The following is an 18,394-nucleotide window of genomic DNA, read 5'->3' as shown; positions in this document are numbered from 1 at the left end:
GAATAAAGTTATTAAGGAAAGAAAAAAATCGAACACTGTAAATAATTTGCTATTTAGGGTTGGGGAATAAGGGTGAGTTACATTCAGAAAATTCAGCTGAAGTAGAATTCAGATGCCATTTACCGAAGTTACTATACATGTAGTGTTCTTTAATGTTTTAATAATTTTTTCATTTATAATGGTCTCAAAATTAAAATGGCAAGAATATCTAAGTACGTATTTGTGAGTAAGTTGTATATCTTATGCCCATATACCTTTAAATACTCCCATGTATATTTCCCCAAACAAGGACATTCTCTTACATCATATTCTAATATAGTTTTCAACTTCAGGAAATTTAACTTTGATGCAACTCATTTATCTAATCATTCATATCATGATTTTGTCAGTAGATACAATATTGTTTTTGAAAGCATTTCCTTCCCTCCGGTTCACGATTATGAATTACGTTTAGTTTTCATATTTCTTTAGTCTTCTTTGATCTGGAGATTTTTGTTACATATATAAAGGGGGGGAAGGGAAAAAGAGAATGTGTGTGAGAAATTAACGTTTTTGATGAATATAGACCCATTTAAAAAATATATAATGTTTTTCATTTTGAGTTTGTCTGACGTTTTCTCTTAATTAGATTCAAGTTAATTTATCTTCTGTCAGAATACCACCTAAGTCATCTCAGGATATGACATCCAAAGGTTTCATTTATTTTTAAGTTTAGAGTCTTTGCTCTTTCTATCCATCAATCCATTCCCACCATACAGCATTATATTAGTTATAAAAAATAGGCAGAGAACCGAAAGGTTCTCTACCAGTACCTTGAAGAACAAATTTTTTTATAAATGAGAATTATAAATGGAATACATATTAAATATATTATTCTCTAATCCTAAAATATCAAGTATAGAAATAAAATTTATGATGTCCTTTTTCTGTTGATTTATAATATCCAAAGTAAATATGGTTGTTTTATGAAAGTTGATAGTTTTCCTATTTAAAAATATTGACCGTTACAAAATCCCATTTAAAAACTTTGATTTCATACAGAATGGGAAAGAGAAGAACTTGATAAAAAGCAAAAAGAAAAGACATCTTTACTGAAAAGAGAAGAAAAGCCAGAGTGGGAAACTGGAAAGTACCAACTAGGAATGTATCAAATTCAGAATACAGATAAATTGCAAGGAGTGGAAGAAGAAAGACTGAAGAGAGAAATGCTACTTGCTAAACTGAATGAAATTGACAGAGAACTCCAAGATTCTCAAAATCTAAAATACCCTCTTTTGCCATTGTTACCTGATTTTGAATCAAAACTACACTCCCCAGAGAGAAGCCCCAAGACTTACATGTTCTCTGAGTCCTCAGAGAGGTTATTTAATGGGCATCGTTTGCAAGACACCAGTTTCTCAACTCTAAAAGGAGGTCAGAATTCAGGAAATGTTTTAAGACTAGCCTCCCCTAATGAGTTTGCATTTGGTAGTTATGTGCCTTCATTTGCAAAAACATCAGAGAGGTCAAAGCCATTTAGCCAAAAAAGTAGTTTTTTGGATTTCCAAGGAAACAATATGGAAAAACTTAGTAAAGATGGTGTTGATGTAATTACAAGAAAAGAGAAAAAAGCTAATTTGATGGAACAGCTATTTGGTGCCAGTGGTAGCAGCACCATTTCCTCCAAAAGCAGTGACCCAAATTCTATGGCTTCCCGCAAAGGAGACTTTGATCCTCTAAATTTTCTTCCTGGGGATAAAGGCAGCAGAGATCAAGAACATGATGAAGATGAAGACTTTTTCGTCAGTGAAGGAGGAAGTTTTAATCCAAATAGACACCGATTAAAACAAGCAGACAATAAACCAGCAGTAAAAGCAGTTGATTCTATAGAAGATGAAATTGAAGAAGTAGCACTGAGATGACTGGAGTATACATATTTTTCTAATTGTAAATATTGAAAGATTTTAATACAGTATTTATTATAAACGTAGAGTTTTCATGCTAAAAAGTCCTTATTAAGGAATGAGTTTTAGTAGCTAAATACAATGCAATTAAAAAGACGTAGATCATACATACACCACATAGATAGTTTGCCAAGAATGATGGAGGCTCTTTTGAATGAAACCAAAAATAAAAATGTATCTTGAAAAATGAAATAGATTTTAACTCTTCATCCAGTGCTATGGCAAGTTTAACTTCACTAGAGACTGTGTATCTTTTCTACTTTTATACCTATTTATATATTTATTTTTTATTATATTCTCACTGAGCTAAATACAGTCTTCCCATTAATTGTTGGATGAAAATTAAGGGTAAAAGTCTGTGTTGGGAAGTGTAGCTCCACGTGGTGGAGAACCAGTGCTTCTTAGGAGACCTTCCTTTTATGAATAGGGCCAGGGATTCCTATCTTACATGGCGGTGCTGAGCTACTCTTGAGTAATAACCATCACAACACTGGAACTTCGCATTCCTCTGAAAGTACCCACAGCTAAGCACTACACATTTCCAAATTACAGTGTTTACTGAAATCACTTGCCTACAGTTCTTTTAGAATATTAGGTTGCATTCAGAAGACATTTCTCTTTTTGCATGGACAGTTGCTCTCTGTCATAGCCTCCAGAAATTTGGATACAGTGTAATTCCTCTCCTTGTTCTCCCACTCTTTGTATCTCAGTGACTGAGTGTAAGATTTCATGCAAATACAAGGAATAGAAGAAATACATACCAACTACAAAGAATAGAAGAAACTTTATCCCACTATATTATAGGAAGATTTTCAGTTCAATTATGTTTCCAGAGTAATATAATTTGGAAATGTTAATACTTTTAAGATTTGTCCTCAAACCAAGGAGATAACAATAGTGTAATACTATTGGACTTTAGGACTATTTTTAAAGCAACTTTGGATAGAAGTTTTCTTAGAGATAGGACTTCCTCTTTGCTGACTAGAGTGGATAGTTTTCTGTTTAAATGCATTGGTCTTTGTAATTCACTTCAGCTTGTAGAGAAGTTGATCACCTTGGATCATGCTGGGTATAATTGGTCTTTAAACAGGAGTAATATACCACCAACCAAGGAGAAAACACTGTTAAAATGAGGAGTGGTAGAAATAGTGTTTTAAGAAGAATAAAAAATTTAGATTGGCACTTATTCTAAAGTGAGCTGTTTTTTTTCAAGAATTTAGTAGCCTTTGCTTCTAGTACGATTTCTGATACCAGGCATACATGCTGATGAAAGGAAGGCGTTACTGTTTTATTCTGAGTTCTTGTAAATGCATATTACTGAATTTCATTGCATGACTATTTGACAAGACTTAACCTCGTTAGGTCTCTAATTAAAAGATGTACCACCTATCATCTTCTGAACTGTGTTCCTTTCATTTATTGGGAACAGAATCTCAAAAGTGCTCAGCTATATTAAAAAGTTCTCTTAATAGATTTTTACATCTGATATGTATAAGCATTTAATATGTTAGAAATCATTCTAATATATGTAAAACTATTATTTGTAATGCAGTTCTTGGTAAAATACTATTATGTAATGTTAATTTTGTTCATAGCTGCTTATTTTTCTGCCAAAAGTATTCTAATTTTTAGGTTATTTTAAAAGCTTTTTAAACTTCTCAGCTAAGTTTTTTATTCAGATCATTTAAATTAGTTTTTTGCTTTTTTTCTACCTGATGATCTCTTTAACCAGATACAACAAGACAGAATTATTAAAATTAAACCTAAAGTTAAGTTATAGACATAAAGGCATTTTGGTGTTAAGCATTAAAATTGGAGATTAAAATGTACAAAACAGGTGTTTCTTTATGAACAAACCTTAGAGGGTAAATTGTTTTTTTTTCTAAATATCATTAAATTTCTTTGTATTCAGAACTCTTATTAATAAAAATTGAAAATGCACTATGACTCTTTATTTGAGTGAAACCTTAGGTTACTTAGAATATATGTAGTGGAAACTAACCCCTGCAGGGTTTTTATTTCATTTTTCACCTTTTTTTTATGTGCAGTATTTTTAGTTGAAGTAGATGAATTTGCTCTAAATCAGGTTAGACAGTATGCTAGTCTTATCAGATAATTACAGTTTTAATTAATCCTTTCACCCTTAATGGCTGTCATAATGGCACGTATTGCTCATAATTTTTTTTTTAAAAGGTGAGGGTAAAAATGATTAAACTGAATTGTGAAATAAACACAAGCTTATTTCATGGCTGACTTGCTGTTTTTCTGATCATCCTCTTCCATCTCATTTTCCAAGATACTCAGCTTCTGGTATCCCTGACTAGTTGTTAGTTGGATAGAGCACATAAATCTGCCTGGTGAAAAGGGGAAGGGAAATTTGTATTTTGGGATAATATGGGCTTTTTTAGGATTAAAGAAGTTACCATAAATTATAAAGAATCTGCCTTAAAATGTTTTTCCCTTTCTACATAAAACTTACCTCTCATGTTAAAGCCTCCTTTATATTACTTGAAATTGCTCTCCTTTTATTTAGGAGTTTTGTTTTTGTGTGTGTGAGATAAGAGTCTTACTCTGTCGCCCAGGCTGGAGTACAGTGGCACAATCTTAGCTTACTGCAACCTCCGCCTCCTGGGTTCAAGTGAGTCTGTTTAGGAGTATTTTTATTTTATTTTATTTAGAGAGAGTATCTCGCTGTGTTGCCCAGGCTGGAGTGCAATGGCTATTCACAGGCACAATCCCACTACTGATCAGCATGGGAGTTTTGACCTGCTCCATTTCCAACCTGGGCCAGTTCACCCCTCCTTAGGCAACCTTGTGGTCCTCTGTTCCCAGGAGGTCATCATATTGATGCCGAACTTAGTGCAGACACCCGATCAGCATAGTGCACTACAGCCCAGAACTCCTGGGCTGAAGCAGTCCTCCCCTCTCAGCCTCCTGAGTAGGTGGGACTCCAGGCACACGCCACCGCGCACGACTGTTTAGGTGTATTTTTAAAAATTAACCACTAGTGCTTCCTGGATGCCCTGGACCGTGTTAGGTGGCAGAACAGCCTGAAGAGTAAACCAGACAGGTACCTGTCTTCACAACATGGATTAAGAGCACAGTGAGCCAGACTGCGTAAGGGTCCATTCCTGCACTGGCACTGTTCCCTGTGTGTCCTTGGACTATAGCTTGCTCAGCCATTACTGGTCTTTAATAATACTTCTTATGGTGGTTATAAGTAAATGAAATACTTAGATTTATGCTTGGTAGGTGCCTGGTACATTATAAGCACTCGGTAAACATGAGCTGCTATTACCATGCCTAACTATGAGTTTCTTTTAGGGAAAAATATGAACAAATAGAACACAGGTATGAATGTATAATATGTTGATGCTATACTTTGCACAAGACATAAGCAGAAAAAGCTTTTAAACTTCCAAATTATCATAAAACTTCTGTACTAAATATTTTATGTCTTTTACACCTGCACTTAGAACTCTCCTTTATTCAGTATTAAATCTGGGAGGAAAACAACACACACTGGGCCCTATTGGGGGGTCAGGGGTGAGGGAAGGGAACTTAGAGGATGAGTTGGTAGGTGCAGCAAACCACCGTGGTACATACACATATACCTATGTAACAAACCTACACATTCTGCACATGTATCCTGGAACTTAAAAAAAAATTTTTTTTTAATAAATAAATGTGCAGTACAATTGATGAGCTTATTTTCTAATCCACAGAAGAATTTAAAAAAAACTGAACTTTGGAAGGATTTTCTGAAGACAGGTTCAGTGACCTGAGAAGGAGAGGTGAGAGTTAACAGCTTAACCTCTCTGCTCCTTTGTTTTCTTCTTTATAAAACAGGGCTAGAGTACCTATCTTGTAGTAATCTAACCTAATTCACTCAAAATTAATACAGGAAAAACTGCTTATAACTGGAAGCACTCCAATGTTAGCTGCTATTTTTTTGTAAAGACAGTCAGGAAAAGGAGAGCAGTTATTTTTGCTGAATGCCCGGCATGGCAGTTGGTGTTTTTATGTGCTTTATTCCTCACAAATTTTTTTCCAAATAAATACTATTATTCTGGTTTTACAGTTAAAGCTAACAGGTTGTGTTATATGTTATAGATTACCCATGAAATCACACAGGTAGTAGATTATGTTCAATAGTCTCAATGTGAGAAATCTAAAGAAATGTTTTAGATTTTTGCTTTAGTCTACAAAGTCTTTAAGTGGTGACAGAAACCCAAATCAAACTAGCTTAAGCAAAATAAGGAAATTACTTTTGTCTCAAATCCAGAAGGCTTAATAAAATGTGGTTGGATCCAGAGGTTCAAATAATAGTACTTACTCTGTCCACTGCTGGGTCTCATTTTCAGATAATCTTTACATTTGATAATATTGTAATTGTTGCAGTTGGTAGCTTGAACCCACATCATTCCTTTATCTGACATATCCGCTCCCCTCACCCCTCAAAAAAGAAATTCTAGTCTGGCAGAAGTCTGATTGGCCCAATTTATGCTGTGTGCCTAGCATTTAGGGTGGTGGTACCCTTGTGCAGGGAAAGGATGGATTCCTACTCTTACCCACTTCATAGAATTAACAAGATTTTTGTGAAATGGAGGAGGCATGGTTCCCTGATGAAGGAATTTTTGACATACAAAAAATATTCTATATTTTTTAATTAAAAATTTTAATCAAAAATAATAGGGAATAAACATTAAAAGTTAGTTACTTGTTCGGCACTCCTTATTCCCAGGAATGAGGCATTTCTTTAATAAGATATGATGGGGTTGCATTGTGAAGTTTATTTATTTATTTATTTGAGACGTAGTCTTGCTCTGTTGCCAGGCTGGTGTGCAGTGGCATGATCTTGGCTCACTGCAACCTCCACCTCCCGGATTCAAGTCATTCTCCTGCCTCAGCCTCCCAGGTAGCTGGGACTACAGGCGTGTCCCACCACGCTCTGCTAATTTTTATTTTTAGTAGAGACAGGGTTTCACCCTGTTGGCCAGGATGGTCTCAGTATCTTGACCTTGTGATCCACCCACCTCGGCCTCCCAAAGTGCTGGGATTACAGGCGTGAGCCACCACGCCCAGCCAAGTTCATTGATTATTAAAGGGTGAAGGATTTATCAGCAGTAGATAAGATGGATATGGCATGTACATTTTAGAATTCATAAAAAAGACTTAGAGACCCAAATGTGTATTTTCCATCCTAAATAGATTTGTGAAATACATATCCCTATATAAGTGATTATATTCTATCTACCTCATTCTAAGGCAAAATAAAAATTAGAACTCAGCAGCTAGAATCAAATAAAATAAACACTGACTTTGGAGTCAGAAGTTGGGTTGGAGTGTTTGTCAGTTACTAATTACAACTTTTGTCAAATAATCTAACTTTTCTTAAGATCTTCCAGAAGTGAAATAGAGCTGATCATATCTTAAAGGTTATTGTGAAGATTAAATAACATAGTGTATTTTTGAGAGGAAAGAATAAGTAATATGATGAAGTATGTCAGAGGGAGAGCATTATCTACTTAGCATTAATTTCTGTATCAACAACCAAAACTTTTAAGAACAGAAGCTTATCAGAATGGAATCTTTAAAACTACACATGTGTTATATTACCTCATAATCTGCTGTCTTTGATTGAAGTGGGACTCTCCTTTACAAATTCATACAGAGGTATTCCACAGAGATGCTTTGCTGCTTTTGTGGACAAGCAGCCTATGGGCAGATGGAGATTTAGACACATAGTTTTGCTTCACCAGCCATTTCCATGGAGGAGCAATAGATACAAATCAGAAGCCCAGACAGAAGGCAGAGCATTAGAATTCAGGATGGTCTCCCTGCCACCAGTAGAACTACGGGGATTCTTTAACTACCATATAGCCAATGGTGACTGTCTTTCTTCTCTCTTTAACTGACCTGAATACCAAATTTCACATTTCTGGTTCCAGTGATATTGATTCTGGTTAGGCATACTTTTTGTGCAGTCTATAACAGGACATTATAGATATCACATTTTTCTTTACCCTGATATAAAGAACTTGAGAGTTTTTTACATAGGCAATCACAGCTACTGACATGGAAGTATACCTAGAAAAAAAGGTTTGTTTAAGGCTTTTTTTACTTATATGAAAACTTCCCCCCGAGTCTTAAATTTAGTCTCAATATTTGCTTCTAATCTCTGTTTTACCTGTAATATTTACTCTCTTAAGTACTTACAGAGGAATTCCAAGTAATCAGGACAAACCTTCATACTCTTTATCTAAAACAATTTTCAGTAGAGAAATAGAATCAATACAACCAAAGAACATAGGCCAGGAAAATCTGTTAGTGTTATTGCTTTACACATTATGACTACTGTCTAGAATATAGAAAAATGGAGCCCATATTTCTGAAGTCTAGTTTTATAATTAATATCATGCACTCCTTCATCCTAGGCAGAAAATTGTGGTGTTTCCCTGGACAGTAACTAATGTTTTCCTCTTGAAGAACAGATTCAGCATCATTTAAATAAATTTACTTTATACTTTAAGCAGTAGTTCTCAAAGTGTGACCTATAGAGCTGCAGCAATGTCCCCTGGGAACTTGGTAGAAATGTCAGTTCTCTGGCTCTATTCCAGACCCTACTATATCAGAAAATCTGCATGTAGGGGCCAGCATTCTGTATTTGAACAAACCCTCTAGGTGGTCCTGATGCAGCTCATTTCAGAACCACTATTCCAAAATAACACTTATTGGGACGAGTAGGTGTTCCTTTATATAAAGAAATGGCTACCCTGGAAAGTTTTCCCATATTTAAATCTAGCATCTAGGGCTTGTGATCAGAATGAGCAGGTGCAGTATATGGACTCATCTTTGCCTCTACACACTTCACACTGTCTGGACTAGAAAGAAGCCACTGTCTTTTTCATTTTGTGACTGCAACCAGTTGTGGTCTTTAACTGTCAGTTCTGTGTGGTTGACATGTCAGAAACTTTAGTTTAAAAAGAGGAATTCCATTAGAACAATCAACACTAAAAAGATTGGGTAGTTCATATAGCATTCCTCTATTATTACCTATGATTCCTAAACTTTCAGAAAAAGCTTCAAACATTATTCTTAGAGCATTCCCTCAAGAAAAACAAATCAATGTTATTTAAATTTGACGTTCTTTGTGAACATTCATTTTTTTATGCAACAAGTTTCTTAAATGTTCAGGTTTTTGAAAGTTTGAGAAATGTGTGAGTGTGTGTGTATACTTCATGGTCCAGTCAAGTAGTTTCTATGCTTGAGCTTTAAAAAATATTAAAATTATCTAAAATAAATTAGCCGATATACAGGTAATAGTTTCAAATAAAAGAAAAATGAGACAATTAAGTATTCCTGTTTCTCATGTGTCAACTCCTCAGTGTATGTGAAGACAGCTGAATATAAAGAAGCATTCCTATATACATCTAGAGGAAGTGTTTATTAACTAATAGTCGATCAAGTTTGGATTTTGTTTGCTCTACAAAGCCTTCATGTGTCTTCTTTGGGCTTTTTATTTATATTTTTGTCTTACAGAAACAAAACCCACATTGTCTAGAAGAGACCTATTTCTCTGTAATCTGTTTACATGGTACCAAGTATCAGGCCATACAAAATATTGATATTGGGGCCGGGCGCGGTGGCTCACGCCTGTAATCCCAGCACTTTGGGAGGCCGAGACGGGTGGATCACAAGGTCAAGAGATTGAGACCATCCAGGTCAACATGGTGAAACCCCGTCTCTACTAAAAATACAAAAAATTAGCTGGGCATGGTGGCGCATGCCTGTAATCCCAGCTACTCGGGAGGCTGAGGCAGGAGAATTGCCTGAGCCCAGGAGGCGGAGGTTGCGGTGAGCCGAGATTGCGCCATTGCACTCCAGCCTGGGTAACAAGAGCCGAAACTCCGTCTCAAAAAAAAAAAAAAAAAAAAATATTGATATTGATGATGAACTGGGAAAGTGGTGGTGACAAAAATAGGTCTACTTCCAAATGTAGAAGAGAGAAGCATATTTTTCCAAGGCTCAGGTGCCATAAATCCATCTACACTAGAAAATATACAGTCGGACAGACAGGCCAGTGAAAATGTAGTGGCATTGCAAGTTTTGAATATATCTATAAAGCCATGATTACGCCAATGTAATTTTGGCTATAGGACTAGCAATCTCTTACAGTAATGAATATACTGGTTTTGACACTCCCACTGGAGTCGTAACTTCATCAATTTCCTTGTTACTCTGCTTATTGATAAACATGCTCCAGAGTAAAGAGTTCTCATTTAGTTACTAAATTCTTCTCTTAATATTACTCCTTCACCAGTAGTTCTCATTTTCAGCTGTAACTTAATTTCTGTTTCTGGTTTTAAGTGTCTTTTTAATTAACTGCAAAGTTTGATGGAGTCCAGCAGCATTAATCAAATCAGTGTATGTTGTCAGTTGGGTTTTTTTCTTAGCTGCTGAGAGGTTGCTAGGATACTCTCTTAAAGATACAATTATCTTGATTAACTGCAAAACTCAGATTGCCCAAATAACATTTTTATTAATTCATAAAAACACAGGTCAGGATTGCATTTAAATTTATAGCAAGGTAAGTGCTGTATATCTCGGGATGCTTTTAGTATTGCAGAAATGTCTTTACGTATATTTATAAAGAATGTGCTTTGAATAACAATTTAGTAGATGAGAATTAGTCATTTTTATTTTAGGGAGAGCATTTCTTTGGGTTGCTCAATGTACATGAATTTGAAGCTGAAAAGGTTCTGAATTTTATATCACCATTTGCAAATACATCTCAATTGATATATCTCAATTGTATCTATAGCCCTGCAGAAATCCTATTGTAATTATTATAATTATTATTTATTGGTATAATTGATTTCAAAATTTTATATAAATTGCAACCATTGTCCCTGGTTGATTTAGTAAAATAACATTAAGAAGCATATGAATAAAAACAGACCTTTACCTCTAATAGTTTGGTGTGATATGAATAGTTGTTTCAGAGGTTAAGGACTAGTGGCTTTATGTGAGTGACTTTTTTTCTAGCAATTATTTTATGGCTAATAAGTATGAAAGTAACTATGTCTGAATCTACACCTGCCCATCTTGCAGTTGTACATTAATTCATTCATTATTAAGCATTTATAGAGCTCCCATTATATAATGCAATTTACTAGAAGTCATAAGAGGATTTTTGGATGACAATATAACATAAGATTTTCATTTTGAAATATGCACTTCTATACTAATATGGAAAATGGATTAAACAGTTCAGGAATTGCGGGTAAGAAATATGAAAAAAGTCAGTGGAAATATCCTATATAGATGAATCATGGAGTTATTTATGAGAGAGAATTGATACTACTTAGTAATCAATTGAATGTAGGAGAGGGGGAGAGAGAAGAGTCCCCCAGTAACTAAGGAGATGACAGAGACCCTGACTGAAATGGAAAGTATAAGAAAATCAGATTTAGAAGGTAGGAATTCATGAGTAGTTCTGTTTCAAACATGTTGAATTTGTAGTGGGATATCCATATGGACATATCCAGCAAACAAAGAGATCTACACCAGAAATACTGATCTTTGTTTCAATCCTACATATGCAGAATTTGTAGCCGTGTGTACACAAGGTTACCCAGTATGTAAAAAGCAAACAATAATAACAAATAAATGATCCTGTCAAACAGTTTTCACTTTGGAAATGGTTTTCCTAAAGCTCATTTTTCCCTGTTAATTCTGAGTTTCATAAATATCTGAATTGTACAGTTAATTAAGTTGCTGGCCCTTCATTCTCCTCTCTTTGCAAATCCTTCAAGGTGAAAAAAAGTTTTCTTTAATAGGGGAGATATTCAGTTTTTAAACCTTTTTAGGTAAGTGAGGAACTTTTTGATTCTCAAAAGGCTTTGATGCTTGTTTATCTCTGCCAAACTTGCCAAATGGTATTAAAGACATTTTAAATTGTTTATTGATACAAAAGAAACAAGCTGATAGAGGGAACAGACAATATAGTTAAGCAAAAGAACATAAAATTAACCTAAAGTTCAACCAACTCATCTGAAATGCCATTTTTTTTGGGGTGTGTGTGTGTGTGTGTGTGTGTGTATGTATGTACACTTCTGGACTTTGTATCTCGTTCTAATCCTCTTTTTTCGGTGTCAGCACCACATATCTTACTATTGTATATTCTTTCTTAAACATTTTGCCTAAGAAATATATTCCATGATTGAGAAATCAAAATGATATGAAAAGGTACATAATACATTCTTGTTCCTTTTCCTGTCTTTAACTAGTTATGAATGTACATAAATGTTTTTTAAACCTATTTTTATTAGTTTCTTGAGAATGAGTGACACTTCCAAAATGTATGCAAATATAAGATGAATTGTCATTCTTGCCACCATGTAAATATGGCATATTTTATACACTGTTGTGTACATAGATTTGCTTTTTATTCATTATATTTCTTATTGTGATCATTAGTCTATATGTCAACTTGACTAGCTGAAGTACCCAGTTATTTAATCAAGTGCAGAGGATAGGTACCTTTTGAAGATGGAGGCAGACTGAAGTGATGTCTACAAGCCAAGCAACACCAAGAATTGCCAGCAACCGCTAGAAGCTCAGAGGGAAGCATCTTTTCTAGGGTCTTTCAAGGAAATATGGCCCTGCCAACACCTTGATTTCAGACTTCTAGTCTCCAGAACTATAAGAGAATTTTCTAATTCTTGTTGTTTTAAAGCCACCCAGTTTGTGGTAATTTGTTATGGTAGCCTTAGAAGAATAATACAGTGATCTTTTCATATCATTACATAGAAAGCCTCTTCACTTTTAAGAGATAGCTTCAGGCTAATCAATTTTTATGGATATACCAGCATTAATTTACCAGTCCTCCTGTAAGAGGTATTTATTTGGGTTGCTTCCAGTCTTTGCTATTACAGACAATGCTTATTGAATGAATTTGTACATTTACATGTGTGTAAGTATAGTTGTATAAGAAATTCCCAGAATGGAATTGATGGATCAGAATGTATATCATTGGTTAGTTTAACAGACATTACAATACTATCCAACATGGTTTTAACCAGTTTACACACACATCAGTCAGTATCAGTCAGTATAAGTGCCTGTTATACCCTTTTGATAGATGGCTCATTATTTGTAAGGAAATTTGTGTTTCTCTTAATTGGAGATTGCATTTAAGAGCCATACACTTCTGAACTACCTATTTATATTCTTTCCCCATTTTACCATTAGGTTATTGATCTTTATCTCTAAGACTGATTTATATATTTGATATATTAGTCAGTTACCTGTGATGTGACTCGAAAATTTTCTTCCAGATCATCTCTTATCTTTTGATTTTGGTTATTTTTTTTTCTTTTTACCATATTTACTTTTTTATTTTATATAAACTTTATCAGTCATTTATTTTTAATTATTAAAATAAATAAGGGTTATTAAAGGATTCTCTAATTTTTATCTAACATCCTAAATTTTATTTTCTATAGATTTTATACATATATATACACACTGAGAAATATAGGTTTAACTAATTTTTTCCATGTGGCTATCCAACTAGCCTGCTACCATTTGTTAAAAAGCCTATCTTTTGAGTTTGATTAGAAATTATACCTTTATTATATACTAAATTATTTTATGTATTTGGATCTATTTCTGGAATTTTTATTCTGTTCCACTAGTTGCCTATTTATTCATATGCCAGTGTCACCCTATTTTAATGTTTGAAACTGTAAAATATATTTTAATATTGAATGACTAGACTCTCCATCATTACTCATCCTAAGTTTTTCAGAGTTTTTCTTTATGTATACACTTTGTTTTATAAACTTTAGTATCATTTCATTTAGCTTTTTAAAAAAACATTTCAGTGCTCTTATTTAAATATTAAATCAATGCTTTTATAATGTTTGGCCTACCTATCAAAGAATAGAGTATATGTTTCTATTGTTTAATTCTTCTCTACTTCAGTAATGTTTTAAACTTTTAAACAAACTGGTCTTAAAACATTTAAACAAAATGGTCTTACACATTTCTTGTAATTCTGTAGATTTTTAATCCTTTGTGTTGCCATTGTTATTGAGGTCTTTCATATCTCATTAGTATTTGTATATGTAAAAGCTATTTTTTAAGTTTTTCAGGTACATAATAATTTTGATAATGATGGTTTTTAAGTCTTCATTTCCATTTTATACCTCTCTGATTTCTTTCTCTTGGCTAATTGCATTGGCTTCTTTCTCTAGCACAGTATTGCATAATAATGGTGATAGAGGTCATAATTGTGTTGGACATATTTTTTAGTTGCTCTGCTTCTCTTCCTTTTAAGGATGATGCTGACTTTTAGGCTGAGATAGATTTATTTTATTATGTTAGGCAAGTATACATCTTTTCCCATTTTACTTGAGTATTTTTAATAAAAACTGGCTGTTCAGTTGTTTTTCATATGCTTTTTTTTGGTGGCCACAGATAGGCTGTGATTTTCTTAATATAATGTAGTGAATTATGTTAGTAGATTGTACTTCTATTATTCTTTGTAATTTTTGTAATGGTTGCTTTATTCAATATGCAGGAGTGTTATTTGATGCATGAAAGACTCATAATTATACCCTCACTGTAAATTGTGCCATTTGGCTTTAAGAAAGTCCTTATTTTTATTTTTATAGATTCTTGCTTGCTTCTTGGTCTGAATTCTACTTTTTTTGATACTAAGATCTTGATTCTATTTTTATTTTGAGGGGCGTTTGCCTAGTATTTATTTTTAGCCTTCATGGATCATTTTATTTTAGGTGTGTATCTTGTATAAAATAGAGTTGGATGGTTTTGTAATCCAGTCTGAAAATCTTTCTTTCAATGTATAAATTAAGTAACTTGACATTTATCGATATTCAGATAAGTTTGATCTTTATTTCCTTGTATTATTTTGTGTACTCTGCTTTAGCAGTTCTTAAAATGTCTTTTACTATATGGTTTTTCTTTGTGTGTGTGTGTGTGTGTGTGTGTGTGTGTGTGTGTGTGTGTGAGATTCTTGTGGCTATCTGACAGGTAATGATACCACCTGGCTCCAGATACCACCCTGAGGGTTTGCTTTTCAGGACCATACTTGGCTTACTTATGTTCCCGGAAAGGGGAAAGGTAAGCCTGACACAAGAACTTGTGTACAAGTAGTTTGTTAGGGAAGTTATCCCAGAAAGTATGAGTGATGGGCCAGAAAAAAAAAACAGGAAAAGAAGGGAACTGCAGTCTGTGTGTGCATTAGTGAATTGATAAGGAAATTCTGAGAATTGTACTGAGCGTGTCTTGAATTGTCTTCTCAAAAGACAAAGGGGAGAAGTATTTCTCCATTGACTCCTTCCCACACTTCCTAGTTGATAATCCATGAGTGCTGAGTATAACTAACCCTTTAGGTGAGCTGTTCTATTCACAAAACAGTTTGCAACCTATGTGGAAATATTTTCCACAGATATAACTGGAATCAGAGATGAGACCAAGAATATGTGAGGTGGTACACAAGAAGCATCTGATACAATTCCAGTATCTTAAACTGTGATTTTAATTACCTTTTTGACCAGATGGTTAAGATTATTTGATATTTTGGATCTATTTTAAATTTTATTTTGCCATGGTTTTATATTGTTAATTTCTGATTTTATTTCTATAGTTAGAGAATATGACAAGTAGGATTGCCCCCTTTTTGAAATTTATTGAGATTCTATTTGGGGCTTAGTATACGATCAAGTTTTGCAGGTTTTTTTTTTTTCATGAATACATGAAAAGAATGGGAACCCTCTGTTTGTAGAATACAAATTTCAGTTTTGCTCTCTGTCATTTTGCTCAATTAAAGATTAAAAGAGTGTTTGTTTCCCTTTTAAAATGTTATTTTGTCAGCCAGGCCTGGTGGCTTATGCCTGTAATCCTGGCACTTTGGGAGGCCAAGATGGGAGGATCACTTGAGACCTGGTCAACATAGTGAGACACCCCCCCACCCCCAGCCATCTCTATTTATTTACAAATAAAAACAAAAATAAAATGTGATTTTTATCAATTTTTTCCTATGTATTTCTCTAATATATTTTCAATAAAGTTAATGGTCCCCATTTTGGTGGGTTGGAGGGTGTTAATTACCCATAACTTTTTCCTTTCCAGTGTATAAACTAATTGAGAAAGATACTTAAATCGTATTGGATAGGATGAAATATTAGCTTCCTTGCATGCTACACTGAATTAGAGGGCTTCTCTAATCCAGGACTGAATTTCTAGCCAAAATAGACTTTCCACTACTTACTCACTTTATTTAGTCATAAACAAAGGTGGATGAGAAAAGGCGGTAGCCCTGGAATTTTTAAATAGTAGAGATAGGAAAAACAATGTGATTGGAAGAGCCTGCTTGGGAGTGTATCTTCCAGTTATGTCTGCATAGCAAGCACACGGTCTTACTGTTCACTGTTTTACTGTTCATTGGATGGCTTGGGTGGGGAGGGGCTGAATTTTTCCAAAGCTAGACTTTAATTCTACTATTATATGATTCATGGAGGTTTCCATGTAGAACTCATGCTGGTTTCAGGCGGGTGAGTGTGTCAAAGAGAGGAGTCCATGAATGCAGAATGATCCTTTTCTGATTTCACTGAGCAAGTAAGTCATCCCTGTGGAAGGAACAAATGAGAGCTAAGGAGAGGCACTTCTGGGGGTTCACCTTAACACTTAACACTTAATAGGGGGACTACTCAGAGGGAGAATATAGTATCCCTTCCCTTTGTCATTACTGTGTAATTTTTGGCAACATAAGAGTCTCCCTTTTGCTTCAAGTAGTTTCTTTTACTTTGAATTATATTTTGGTGTTGACATTAAGACCCCCTACTTCTCTTTGGTTTGCATGTCTCATATTTCTGTTTATGCCTTGATTTATTTCATGCCTTCTATATGGTTTTGTGTTTGATACATTCTTATAAAGAGCATGTATTTGAATTTCTTTAAGAGCCAGCATAAGTCTTTTTTGCTTGTTATACTTAGAGTTGTCACTACTGGGTTTTGTTTTACATTAGCCATCTAATATTTGAAGTTCCTGATTTGTTTTTCTCTGTTCGGTTTTGTTTTTTCTCTTTATTGATTTGAATATTAGTCATAGTACTATATTACCTCATCATTAAACACTTATTCACTCATTTGTTTATTTCCTAAATTTTTCTGTCTGGGTCAAGAATAACCCAAATCTGTTGACCCTCTCAGGGGAAGATATAAAGATTATCTTATTTTCTTCATCCCCCCCATCCCATTTATTAGTTTTTGTTCAAATGATATAGGAACATAAATTCATATTGTTATTATTATTACTTTACATTCCCTTCCAAAACTTTTACTTGATATGCATACTAAATTTCATAACTGTATTAACAATTACTTAGACTTTAACTCTGTTGGTTTTACTGCTTACTGGTTTTTCTTCTGTATCTGTCTTCACTTTGTAAGTTTTGATCTTTTGTTTTTGATGTGTCAAATATTTTCTTAGTTATATTGAGACTATACTTTTCCCCTCATAATTAAGTAAATTAGTATTTCCCAAATAATGACTGTCATTGTGAAACGAATTTAGGAAACACTTGGGCAAGCAAATTAAGCATACTTCTTTATTGCAAGTTTCTCAGAGTCTGTATTATGCAATTATAGATTATAAATCTTAGGGACATGCACTTTTCCCCAATTTGATACCATGCCAATTCTCTTGGTATTAAGTGTTACAGAGAATTTTAATTCAGATTTCTTCTTTTTAGTAAATTCTTTGTTTACCTAGATTTTATTTCTTCATTACTGAAATGAAAATATTAACAGAACATGTTTACTTTAGGCCTCTCTTGTTTTTCCTAGTACTCTGTGCATCAGACAGTATAGTACATAAGACAGAAACCTCAAATATTTTAAACAGAAAGGATTTAATATAGAGAGTGAGGTGCTTATGAAATTAGAAGAACCGGAGGAGCAGGCTCTAGATTGGGCTTCTGGATATGATTCATAGAACACTGCCTGATTTACAATCAGGAGGCTACCTGCCTTCAAGAATGTATCATCCAGCTATCACTCAGACAATAAAAAGCCAGAATTAGAAAGTTACCAACACCACAGTCGCTGAACACCAGAGTCCAGAGTTTGGTTCCTGCTGCCCCTGCAGCAGCTACAAACTACATTTGCAGGTCTCCATACTCTTGGTTGCTATCAGAAAAATGCCCCAAATGGGAGGAAGATGGCTCCCAGGACCCTACATTCCAGCAATGTCATTTTTACCTTTCCAATTTTTGATGCTCTTAAAAGTATGTTTTTCTGATTAATACAATCTTAGGCTACTGGGATTAACTAGACTGATGGACGCCAAATGCCACTTCCTAACTTCTGGGTTTCCCATCTGCGAGAATCCAGTATGTTCAGTCCTCTACTCATGAATC

General features: G+C 34.3%; 2 protein-coding genes across 11 annotated transcripts in view; one reads left to right on the top strand and one right to left on the bottom strand.

Moving 5' to 3' along the window:
• Positions 1 to 3,884, top strand: part of LCA5 (lebercilin LCA5) — a 69,838-nt gene extending 65,954 nt beyond the window's left edge. Inside the window, exon 8 of the mRNA XM_002746752.5 lies at positions 1,042 to 3,884. Within this exon, the coding sequence (XP_002746798.3) occupies positions 1,042 to 1,901 (860 nt within the window). The 3' untranslated portion in view covers positions 1,902 to 3,884. The remainder of the gene's footprint in view (positions 1 to 1,041) is intronic.
• Positions 1 to 18,394, bottom strand: part of LOC144582171 (uncharacterized) — a 131,678-nt gene that overhangs the window by 49,588 nt on the left and 63,696 nt on the right. For 4 of the 10 annotated variants that reach the window (XR_013534364.1, XR_013534356.1, XM_078369616.1 and 1 more), the window contains one exon: positions 16,229 to 16,603. The exons of the other annotated variants lie outside the window; for them this stretch is intronic. Coding sequence is in view for 2 of the 4 variants with exons in the window: in XM_078369616.1 (XP_078225742.1) it covers positions 16,582 to 16,603 (22 nt within the window). In the remaining 2 variants the exon portion in view is untranslated. Of the gene's footprint in view, positions 1 to 16,228; positions 16,604 to 18,394 lie in introns of those variants that run through there. 10 annotated transcript variants of the gene reach the window in all.

The sequence above is a fragment of the Callithrix jacchus genome, chromosome 4 (genome assembly GCF_049354715.1).
Source record: "Callithrix jacchus isolate 240 chromosome 4, calJac240_pri, whole genome shotgun sequence".
NCBI classification, from domain to species: domain Eukaryota; kingdom Metazoa; phylum Chordata; class Mammalia; order Primates; family Cebidae; genus Callithrix; species Callithrix jacchus.
The sequence above is the reverse complement of the archived record's forward strand: the minus strand, read 5'-3'. Positions and strand labels throughout refer to the sequence as shown.